Source organism: Plecotus auritus, assembly GCF_963455305.1.
Source record: "Plecotus auritus genome assembly, chromosome: 3".
NCBI classification, from domain to species: Eukaryota; Metazoa; Chordata; class Mammalia; order Chiroptera; family Vespertilionidae; genus Plecotus; species Plecotus auritus.
This window is the reverse complement of record NC_137772.1, coordinates 183,827,003-183,839,777: the sequence shown is the minus strand read 5'-3', so window position 1 is coordinate 183,839,777 and position 12,775 is coordinate 183,827,003. Positions and strand designations below refer to the sequence as shown.

At 37.8% G+C, this 12,775-nt stretch overlaps 1 protein-coding gene across 4 annotated transcripts in view; it reads left to right on the top strand.

Moving 5' to 3' along the window:
* Window positions 1-12,775, top strand: part of PDZRN4 (PDZ domain containing ring finger 4) — a gene marked incomplete at its 5' end in the record, with an annotated part of 372,119 nt that overhangs the window by 289,024 nt on the left and 70,320 nt on the right. For all 4 annotated transcript variants that reach the window (XM_080662757.1, XM_080662756.1, XM_080662755.1 and 1 more), the window contains one exon: window positions 11,778-12,034. In XM_080662757.1, the coding sequence (XP_080518883.1) occupies window positions 11,778-12,034 (257 nt within the window). The remainder of the gene's footprint in view (window positions 1-11,777; window positions 12,035-12,775) is intronic.

The window sequence follows — 12,775 nt, the reverse complement described above, 5'->3', positions numbered from 1 at the left end:
GTGACGGCCCCTGGCTTTTCATATATTAGGATAGTATTACCAATATCTCTCATTCCCTCTCCTTTAATTAAAAGCATATTTTTTAAAAACAACAACATTGAATAGTCAGTGGGGAGGTCTTACTAGCACACTTGATGCCTTTGCTTGCCACTCAAATCATTTATACAATATATTTAAGTGAAAGGAATAACATGGATAACTGGGCTATGAAACAGAGCTATGTAGTGAAAGGACACAGTCAGCCTGTAAACACAGAGAGCTATAATGAAAAGTCCAATTGCATTTATTTAAATGTGCATCTTGATAGAGAAATATATGGAAATTTATTTAACACGTATTTGTTGTCAGGTATGTAACACATGTTTTGGGGCCCTTAACCTATAGCACAAAACAAAAGCAGTTTCCTATCATTTAATGTCTTTTGCACAGAAGTATTTAAATGGTACAGCAGGAGATCACTCTTATAGATAGGATACAGCCAACCTCTGGTGAAGATGTCCTTAGCACCTTTGATGTTGTTTTGACAGATTCCCTGTTACAAATAATTCAATATATCAGAGTCTCTTATTAGTAACTGTGTGGAAATTTATATTGTGTGGAACACCTTTATTCCTTCCATTATCAGGTAGTTATTTTTAGCACTTCTTTGGCACTGTGCTAGTGTGGCTAAGAGCCAGGGTTACGCTCTTGATATTCATATAGGCTCTTGTAACAAAAATGGGACCAAGAGATCTTGTCCAGGGGCTAAGAGCACATTTCCTCTTGTACAGTGGCTATGAAAAATGGATAACTCTGTCCAAGTTCTCAGTTACTAATACTGCTTATAGTAATCTTTCAAAGAATATCTGGGTTGCTTTATTTCAATTAAGTTTCTTCCCAATGAAACAGTTTGAGTTTGTTTTAACAGCATTTGCCCTATATATGCCTTACGTTGTTACACCCTCAGGCCCGGTGCAGAAAATGTTGTCTCCCTGAGAATTTCTCATTCAGTTTAACATACTTGGATCTGATATGTCAAAACTCGATGGATAGGTTTATTAATAATCAGCCACATCAGCTTAGTATTATCTTAGGAAGTAAAAGGTCAGTGAGTAGTTGTTATCCTACCATTTCATCAGTGGACTCTCTCCAAAGACATTATTCACTGCTTATAGAGTCACTTGAGATATAAAAAGTCTTTTTATAGTAATGAAAGAACTCCCACAATTAGCCAGAAGGCAGCCATCTATCTTTTTAAATAGCTCAGCTTGGAGGAGAACAGGATTTCAGGTGATATTCAGAAGATGAATTGTTATGACAGTGATAAAGTTGGTGATACCAATCTCTGTGATTTTTGCTGTAGGGATGTATGTGTGGGTCTCACTCATGAAAAAAGAAGACATCAGTGCAGAGTAGTGATTTGTTTCTCTAGAGATATGCAAATACAGAAACATACTCTGAGGAAGCTCTATATCTGTCAATTTCTCATAATTATTATGAACTCTATCATTACAACACACATCCATTCTAAGCTAACAACAAATATAACAAAAATTTGAACATTTTATTTTGACAAGTTTATTCTTATCAAAAATTGCAGAAATAGTACAAAGAATTCTCAAATACTATTCATTTAGAGTCCCCAAATTTTAACATTTTACATTTACATTATTCAGTCTCTCTCTCTCTCTCTCTCTCTCTCTCTCTCTCTCTCTCTCTCTCTCTCCCTCTTTCCCTCCCTCCCTCCCTCCCTCACCCCCTTCTCCTTCTCACTCTCATTCTCACTTTCCTCCTCTCTTTGTCTAAGTCATAAAGGTTAACATCATCAGTAATGGACAAATTTGTATTACTAGCTTTCTTATAGAATAGATTGAGAAAGATACAACACAACTTCTAAGCATTCCTACCAAAAATCCATAACCTGACTCTAATCAAGAAGAATCACTAGACAAAGGCAAATTGAGGAATAGTCTACAAAATATCTGTACACGTCAAGTATCTGGATACTTTAAATTTGCTATATGATCTTAATAAAAGTTATATTTTAGTTCTCCCTTAAAAATCTGTAATTTTTGCTAAATTTGAGAAACTAGAAATTATATTTTTGATGCAACTAATTTTGCTAGTATAGGTAATTTGTAAAGATGGTAACTTTCAGCTTTTATCATATTTTTGTTGCTATTGTGTAAATCGAGGAGTTTCATGTGTAGTTGTATCAGGCAGGGTTCCAGAAGGAAATGGAAGGCACACTTAGGGAGGTTAATTAAAGACATTATAATGACTGAACAACTTAGAGAGGTGTGAGCAGAGTTAAGAGGAAGAATGTAGGGAATAGCAATAGAAGGAGATGCCCTTGCTACCCATAGACCAGAAGGGGACAGGTGAGAGGGAAGTGTGAACCTAGTAAGAGTTGGGATCCTGAAAGCCAGGTGTGAGGGGGCTGGGTAAAGGCACAGAATACTAGCTCTCTTACCACTGGCTGAACCAAACAAAAGTTATAAAACAGGAAGCCTGGTGATGCAGTGTACAGTGGTCAGCATCCGGGGCACAGAGCTAGGTACATCTGGGGGCAAACCAGGAACCACCAGTTCATGGGCCAAACAGGAGAAACTTCCATTTCATTTAGTAAGGTGAGGGGAAATAAATGTATTTATAAAGAGGTAAATGAAACTATGTTGTGTATACTTTATTTCCCTCAGTAAGAATCAAAACAATATCATAACCTGTCCCTTAATAACAGAAAAAATTTATATAAATAGACACTTCTCAAATTTGTTAAATCCCCAATGGGAAAATTTAGAAGAGAAGACTGTGGCAGTGGAAAGAAGAAAAGAAACCGAAAATACAAAAGGAGGAATACAAAAATAAAAGAAAGAAAAGATAATAGGGGGGGAAAGCAATTGTGGAAGATGTATCCCCAAGAATTCCTACAACCAAAATTATAAATTGGTTCAAGACAGTTTTGGTAAACTTACAAATTATGGGTCTATAGCATCTTAATAAGAAAAGCTGAGCCCCCTCTCCCTCTCAGGAGCAGGTCCCTGCCTTTCCCTTCCCCCTTTTCTTACCCCAGGCTCTCACCATGGACTTTTTCTCCCCTAAGCTCCCAGGGCCCTCCTTCGACCTCTGTCACTTGTTTCCTGAGCCCACGCAGCTCGCTGGCTGACTTCTACTACCTCTATAACTTTTTAAATAACCTTCCTTTCTCTTATAATTTGAAGAAAAAAAGAAAAAGTAAGAAAAGTTGAAGTCTTGCGTGAATTTGGGAGTCCCTATACCATCAAAGTGTCCTATGAAAGAGACGGGGAGGCAGCGTACTATCCTTCTGTAGTGACCTGTGTCACAATCAATTAACTAAATGTAATAATAAGCTGTCTTAATATCTCATTGGGTTACTGGGAGTCTTCAATTCATTACTGTTGTATATGTAAACATTTCTAATATATTCAAGTCTTTAGCTTGCCAGTGTGTATTATGTCACATATGGTTAATAATAGCAAATCCCACAAGGTCATGAATTATAGGTTAGGGAACAATCTTTATTGGCGAAACATATAAGTCAGGAGTCAGCAACATAGTCGTGCATGGGACTTGAAGCTGCTGGACATGCAGTGGGTCTGTATTCCAGGGAAGGGACCCCATCCCTCTGCTGTTGCTCTCTCTTCTTATGGCAACATTGTCAGTAAGGAAACAGACTACCTGAGGTTCAAGCTGCCTGGAGTAGAAGTCAGTTATTTCCATTTGTCTGGGAAAGCTAACCGCCTGGCACCTGGGGAATCTGGAGCACAGAGGAAGACACAACCACACAAACACAGACCAGGAAAATGAAGCTACAGGTCCCCCCCAGTCCAGACAAGCTAAAAGGAACCGCAGGATCACTTTTGGATAAGTCTGCTCATTGCATCACATGGGATATTTACCATAGTTTCTTCCCCAAAATCCAGTAATAGCAGAACCCTGGACTATACAGACTTTCGGTTTAATGCAAGCTAACATTTTCTAACACTTCTTATGCTCTTACTTTCTAAAATTACATAATGATCACAAACCTACCCGTGATAGTTTTGTTCATTGAAAACATTTTCAAAGGTCAAAATTAATTTTCGTCGATCTCTAACTAGGTTTTCTTCATATAATTTTGCGCAATTTTTAATCTGTGAAGTTTTTTGACTTTAAATACTTTTTACAATGTGCTATGCTCAATTTATATAACAGATGTCCACATAGAATCAAATATATCAATGCTTAGGAACAAATATGCTGAAATTCCTTAAAATTAATTTAAAGGTTATATATGACAAGTGTTTTAATAAATATAGGGTTCAGGTCATTTTATATTTCTCTTTTATACCAAACATTTTAGTAACAATCTAAATAGTTTCCTCCTTCTATAAAATATTACTAGGCCATGTTTTTGCAAACCTCCCTAATTATCATGTAGAAAATTTGATCAGCATTCACAAGGGACTTTAATCAAAATTAATTCTCCAGTTATTTGTAAGGGTGGGAGAGCTTGTAAACTGTCATGCCCAATCAGAATGACAATACTCAGGTCTGATGATATGTAAAATATTGTTGACTATAGTCAATAACACTATGCTATATAATAAAGGCCCAGTGACAGAAATGGTGGAACGACCAGAATGACCAGAGACCAGAAAAACCACGGCCCCTCACCCCGGCCAGCTGCCCCAGCAAGCAGTTAGGGGTGATCAGGCAGGCAGGCAAGCAGTTAGGTCCCAGATTTCGAGAGGGTGCAAGCTGGGCTGAGGGACCACCCCCGGCTCCTGTGCACAAATTTCATGCACCAGGCCTCTAGTATTATATAATTGAAATTTGCTAAGAGAGTAGAACTTAAATGTTTCCACACACACACACACACACACACACACACACACACAAAAGGGTAAATATGTGAGGTATGAAAATGTTAATTAACTAGATAACAGGATTTCTTTTACAATATATACGTATATCAAATCACCATGAGCTGCACACTTTATTTATTTATTTATTTATTTTGCTTTTTAAAACTTTATTTCAATATAACTATGCTTACAGAAATACACTCATATTGGTTAATAGAATGCAATTTAAGTTTAACTTATTTTACATGATTTGGACCAAAAACTTGGTACATGGTTTAAACATTAAAAAAGAAAGAAAAGTAAAAAGATTTGCAATGTTTTATTTTTCATCTATTACAAATGTATATAAAAGATCCTCCAAAGGCTGCTAAAGCAGGCAGCAAGAACCTTGAGAAATTAACCTTTGGTTTGTCTCTGAAAAATAACATGTATTGCACTGTAAGTTTATAAAATTGGTAGAACAAAACAGTGTTGCAATGTTTCAATGCCAGTTTACAAAGTTCAATAACTAACTAATGGATGCTGAAAAGAGTGGGGAAAGCCTATGTATACATGTGAAACTGAAAAGCTATTTGATTTAGTTAATATTGCATGTAGACTGCAAATCTACACAAACCAGGATTCAGATAATTTCCTAAATCTGAATTAACACTATCAGCTCAGTTTATCTGCTGAGGTCAAGAAGGAAACTCCATACACTAGCTATTTTTCTGATTTATGCAAAAAAGAAAATTATATTCCTTCCCCAGCTTTTCAGTCCAGAACTGATATACTACAGACAAGGTAGTCCCTTCCATTGTCAACATTCATAGGGTGACATGTAATGAGGTCTACTTGTGTTTAAATATTACCAGTCATATAAAAAATAGTCCCTAAGTTAAAGACCACAGGACTTTAGAACTTTAAATAACTCCCAATTTTGTTTGTCAACTATACCTCAATAAAGCTGAAAATAAATAAAGAACTGAATGTATAAAATTTGTAATCATATAAAAAACAATATTCAAGTGCTTTCCATATACTGTATTCTTAATTTGAAATTGGGTTATATTGATTGCATACAATCCTTGCTTTTTTATGCTTCTGTTGAATATTATTACACATAATTCTCCCATGAAATGCATAGATGCTTAAAAATACCTATTTATCATTAGAGGCATAGAGATTTGGAAATCCTCATCATTCCCAAACAGCTGACTCTAGAAATGGCAACTCACCGGGGTGACTCAGTTATTCATGTACTTATTTGCACTTCAAAGGGGAAAAGAAAGCCTGTTTGTTTTCTGATACTCAAGAAAATTTTGCATGACGCTAGATTTGGAGGAATAATCCAAGCAGAACAGCTCGTATTCAAGCTGAGGCCACCAGTCACTCTTGGGAGGTTGTTGATGAGTGGCCCAGATTTTGCAATTTAACCGAAAGGGTAGATTGTTCATTAAACAGAAGCTTCATCAAACATTGCTGTGATATGCTTTACATAAGAAAGGCTATAGTCTTCACTTAACATTCACAAGTTGCTTATGTATTAATTAGTCCATCTGCCACAACAAATGTATTCACCCTTCTTTTGTATTGATTGCAGAAAAGTACCTACTTTTCTTCTATCCACTTATCCCTATCATAGAATGGAAAGTAGTAATTTTTTAGAAATCAGACACTTACTTTTTTCATATCTGTTAAAAGTATATTTTTCAGCTTACCTGCATTGATAAGTGCAAGAACCTGTAGCTTCATTTTCCTGGTGTGTGGGGTTGTAGCTTCCCTTGAGGTCTGGATTCCCCAGGTGCCAGGCAACTAGCTTACCCAGACAAATGGAAAATGGTTTTCCATGATCAAATATTTTTTTAATTCACCAATTTTGTATTTGTTAGTTTATCTGAATGCCTTATAACTGCTTCAAGACTGACATGATTAAAACTACTCCTTTTTATTTTTATATTTTTTATTTAAATATAGTTGGTATACAATATTATATTGGTTTTAGGCGTACAATATAGTGACCCACCATTTATATACCTTACAGTGTAATCATAGCCCTGTCTTTCTCCTTGTTTTAAATCTCAATTGTCCTTTCTTAGAAGAAGAACCACATGCCTCTATTTATTCTAGAATTCCTGTCATTGGTATCTTCCTTCCCTCATTTATGCTGTTGCTAATTCTAATTACCTCTATATGCATAAACATGCCTGGTTTCTTACTTATCTAAGTCAGGTGGTTTAATCACCATCTCAGAGTCCAGTCATCCCACTCTGGGACCCTGGCCTCTTATCAAATATCCATCACCTGAGTCTTTTCAGTTTTACTCTTGTTGCTTGGTAGCAGGAGAACCAAATCAGTTTTGGCCACAGTCATCCAAATTCCAGATGTTATAGTGATAGAGGGAATTATCTCATATACTCCTCATCTTGATTATGACTCTCTATCGCCTCACCCATTCCATTTAACAACCACTTTAGAAAAAGTATCATTCTCTAGACCAGTGGTTCTCAACCTTTCTAATGCTGCGACCCTTTATTACAGTTCCTCGTGTTGTGGTGACCCCCAACCATAAAATTATTTTCGTTGCTACTTCATAACTGTAATTTTGTTAATGAATACTGTTAATGAATCGTAATTTAAATATCTGTGTTTTCCGATGGTCTTAGGCTCTAGAGCAGTTGAGAACCACTAGCAGGGTCACCTAAGACCATCGGAAAAGACAGATATTTACATTATGATTCATTAACAGTAGCAAAATTACAGTTATGAAGTAGCAACAAAAATAATTTTATGGTTGGGGGTCACCACAACAAGAGGAACTGTATTAAAGGGTCACGGCATAAGAAAGGTTGAGAACCACTGCTCTAGACCATGCTCAAATAAAATTTCCAGCCCAGCAGGTGCATTTTAGCAGTTGAGCATTGGCCCAGGAACCAGGAGGTCACCAGTTCATTCTTGGTCAGGGCACATGCCCAGGTTGTGGGCTCAATTCCCAGTAGGGCATGTGCAGGAGGCAGCCAATTGATGATGCTTCTCTCTCGTTGATGTTTCTATCTCTCTCTTCCTTTCTCTCTCTCTAAAAATCAATAAAAAATATTTTTAAAATTCCCAGCCCTCTTGAAACCTCTATGCAAATAAACTTCAAACTCAAACCCTATAATACAATGGGTATTTCTTTTTTAATCTTCAAATTGCCTTTTATCTCCTCTCACCAGTTTTGCTCCCAACCCTCTTCATCATCTTTTCCTCCTGAAGTCAACTTCCCTGGACTCTTCTAGCAAAAGAGCTTCCCTCCCTTCACTGGGCACCTTGAAAAGTTTGGGGCTACACCCTTAAGTACCTGTATTAAATGGCACACCTTTAATAGAGGGCTTCTCTATCTCCAGTCTCACTTCACAAAATGCATAAAAATTATATGTGGCAAATACAAAACCATAATTTAGACTGAGACGAAGAGAGTAAGGCAGAAAGAAGAGAAAGAGAAAACAAAGGAAGGAGGGAGCCAGAGGACATGATGGAAAAAAATATATGGCACCATGAAATATCAAATACCTTGTTGGTTTAGGATCTCACCATTTGGAAAAAATGAACTTTTGCTATTATCTTATTTGTTAACTTGCTACAAAATTTGTCTATAACATTAAAATTTTAGATATTCTCCCAATGTTATTCTTTTCCCTACCTATAACTGATGATAACTGAGCAAAGCCACTGCCAGAAAACCCCAATTAAGCTATTCTTTTTTTCTGTTGTGAAAGGCATAATTTATAAAGTGGTGACCTTTTGGTAGGCTAACGGTATGTTGATGAACTTCAAGTGAAGTGAAAGAAAAAAAGAGTGTTTTGTATTATCAGTGCTTACATTTTCTAAGGAAGCACATGAGGCAGTAGAGCTTTTAAAGGTCATAGACTTCTTTACTTTGAGAGTTATTAAACAGCTTATGAAAATAGAGGTCAGCTACATAATAACTGGAAGAACAGAGCATTCCCCAATGAGAAAGTAAGATATTAGTGATTACATTGACTATCCCTTTTCAAGATTGTATTTGATTGTCCCTAACGCCCCCCCCTCCCAAATTGTATATAAATGCCATGATTGTAAATGAATGAATGTACAGGTCTTAAGATCAATAGCTATTGATCTTGCAGGATGGATGATAATATGGTCAGCATATACTAACCATTACAATAAGAGCTAATGATCTCACAGCCTAAATAACTCCTCAGTAATTTCTATGTTTCTGCAGAAATTTTATACATTTCTGTATTTTGCAAAAACAACCCTAAGTAGCTACTAGGAACATAAAATAAATAGTCATTATCAGTAAGAAACTCACTTTTTAGACATTATTTTTGCTTTGAAGATCACTAAAACAAATAAATAAAAGAATACCAAGACTAGGTTAACATGTAAGCAAGGTACCTGACCACCTTAAAGAAGAAATGGAACAAGGGTATTTTGTCTGTTCACTACTTAATGGCACACAATGTATGCAATAGTAGGATTTCATATGTGGAGTGGAAGAAACCCTGGCCACAAGTTATTTCTCCCTTTAACCTAAGATATTGCTTGAAGTCATTTTTAAAAGGGCACTGTCTTCTTTCATTCTGCCACTGTTAGCAAAGCTTATAAGAAAAGGTAATCTATCGGCATAGTTTCAGTAGGTTTTAAACAGTTGATAAAGTGACCAAGAGTTCTCTTCAGAGAGGGAAGGGTATGATACTTTGCTAGAGCAGATATTCACTAAATAGAAGAGACACCGGGAAGTGGGAAGCCTGGGGACCAAAAGGCAATTCTTCCGAACTGGCAGAGTAGTCTTAGCTGCCACTGGATCAGTTTCTATAACCCTGGAATTTATAAATACTGACCACAATATGAAACATGGAGGATGACAACACTAAACATGAGAGGCTAGCTTTTAGGTCGTGCTTTTCCATCTGGAAGTTCCCTTATCATCTCCTGATGACATATCCTCAGGGAAGTCAGTGGTGGCCTCAGCCCAGAGTGCCTGTCATTGACAGTAGCTCAAGGAATGGATGAGTGTGTCTGCGGGCATCCTATGTCTACATATTCGTGTATGCCTATAGTCATCAAGACCTATGATGTGCCATCAAGGCTGTGCCAATGAAAATTTGGCGATTATTTTCAAATGTAGTCCATGAAGAAAAGAATCAGAGAGGGAATGTACAGATTGGTGAGTGTGTACATGCTAGTTGGTACCCACTCAGATCTTCAGCTGAAGTGTCTTACTAGTGATCCAAGAATTGTACTGGGACATATTTTGCTGGTGAGGAAACTCAGTTGCTCCATTTTTGATGGCACATTAACTCTTTCAGGGCCCATTGAATAAATTAGCTCCTCTAGGTCATTAAGCCTGTCTCTACAGGACATGACATTTTCTACCTGGCATTGTATCTTTTACCCCAAAATCCCCCACACTTGCTCTGAGCACACACATATTCTTTGTCTACTCAGGGAGAGAGAATGTGTTCATTCAAATGTCGTAATTGCTCTACGATTGCAACCCAGTGATTCACTTTGCTTCCTTTCAGGGATCTCTAAGGATTTCCTGGTGCATAGCTGTCAACAGAGCCTCACTGTCTTAGTTGTCTAGAAATGGTATAATTTCAGGGGTTGTGAGTACAGTATTGTGTTCCCAAGTATCTTTTCCTATATGTAAAAGCCAGCATTACTGATTCATTTGGGGTAGGAGTTGGGAAGCTACTTCAGGATTCCATAGTCCTTTATTAAAATACAACTCCCATTAAGAGACTATGTTATCAGGACCCATTTCAGGGACATAAATGGACAACTATTTGAGAGCGGCCTATAGTGCCCCTCAAGAGGGTGTTCAGAAAAGTGTGTGGTGTTAGGGGTGCCACAAAGGCTGGGAACATCATGGCCCTTAATAAGCAGGAAGAACAGAGTCTCACAAAAAATAATATTTCTCTCCTAAATGTCAACAATTGGCCCCACTGAGAAGCAGTTTTGGAGGCAAAGGCAAATGTCACCTCTTTCTCTGCTGTGTTTAGGGCTACCTTGGAATTTCATTAATTAGTATACATTAAAACAGGTAAGAATGACTCCAAAGGGACACAGTATTCTCACTTAGAGGTGTTTTAGAGCGGTGTTCCTTTCATATGCATCTCATATAAATCATCTGGGATCCTTTTAAAAATGTCAGTTCTGATCCGGGAGGTCTGGGTAATGCCAGGTTCTTGGCATTTCTAATAATCTCTTAAGTGATACTGTTGCTGCTGGTCCACAGAACACACTTTGACTAGAAAGGATTTATGATAAAATGCACATGATCTTGGGTAAAGCATGGTCTTGGATAAAAAGATGATGAATATGAAAGAAATCTGACAATATCCTAAAAAAAATAAATTTTAGGCCTGGAAGACTTTGAGTAAATGTTGAAAATCTCACCAAGAGCCCTGGCCGGCGTCGTTCAGTTGGTTTGGCATTTTCCTGTGTACTGAAGGGTTGCTGGTTCAATTCCCAGTTATGGCACAAGGCTGGGTTGTGGGCTCAATCCCTGGTAGGGGGTGTGCAAGAGGCAGCCGATCGATGTTCCACTCTGATGTCAATGTTTCTCTCTCTCCCTTCCTTTCTTCATAAAAAAATCAATAAAGTACCTTTTTAAAAATCCCACCAAGAGATTGATAAATCATAAGAAAGTATCTCCTTAGCATTCTTACCTATCTGAAGGTGTTAGTGAACATTTTCTGATGGCTTACATCCTGAAGACACCAGAAGTAATTGTTTTCCTTATCTCTTTCACTTTCTCCTGTTGGTGAAGCGTTCAATAAATGTCAGTCTCATTAAATATTCCTTTACAAAATGCATAGCAGAGCTGTTTCAAACATCCCCTCCCCGCCTTTTATTAATCATCACAGCAGCCTCTCTGTTCTTTCCTCTGAGGTGAGCAATGTCCTTTTATCTTCACAGGTCAATGGGAAGGATCTCTCAAAGGCCACCCATGAAGAGGCAGTGGAAGCTTTTCGAAATGCCAAGGAGCCCATTGTGGTTCAGGTGCTAAGGCGAACGCCTCTCAGTAAACCAATCTATGGAGCGGCTCCAGAAGTGCAGCTCATGAACGCCAGTACTCAGACGGACATCACCTTTGAGCACATCATGGCCCTGGCTAAGCTTAGGCCACCTACCCCTCCGGTGCCAGACATCTGTCCATTTCTGCTCTCAGACAGGTATTTTGCTGTCACTTCCCCCAAAGCCCTATTTCTTTTCATTCATCATTGAGAGGAGGTGTTGGAAAGAATCAGTCACACTAGCCAGTTGACAATTATTGAGACAGGTGCTCAGTGCTGTTTGGAAAATGTCTCCACTGTGTCTACATCCAATTAGTTGTCAGCTGTCCCTGCTAGCTACTTCCCCTGGCCCACACTGTTGCTTCTCCTCAGGAATCAGACTTGCTGAGGTGCAGTGAAAATCCGGGCTCTGATTAGTTCATCTTCGTACTTCCAGTCATCAAACACCTTGTGCTCCTCATGAGCACTGGTCAGGGAAATAGCTTTTCTCACCAAAGCTGCCAAGAACCTTATTAGGACTGACACAGAAGTGGCATGTTGGCACTGTGTTCTCCACTGTGGGTCGCCTCTCGTTCTCGCTTTTGCTTTTCTCTTATTTAAAGGAAAAGCTAAGAAATTAATTTAATTAAAGTGTAATTCTCCAAAGAAAGCAATTATTCAATATATTGAGATGTAAACAAAAGGTTTTGGCTGTCAGAGAATAAGTATCAAACTATGAAATAAAGAACGATGGAAGGAATCTTTCTTTCCAGTTTTCACCTAATGGAAAAGCAGAGATATTTTATTCAAACAATCCTACTTGTATAGTCTAGGAAGTACGTTCTGCCCCATACATTTTGTTCTATGACCGTTTAAGCAAATAGTCAAACATTATTGAGATTTTGATTTATAAGAGCAATA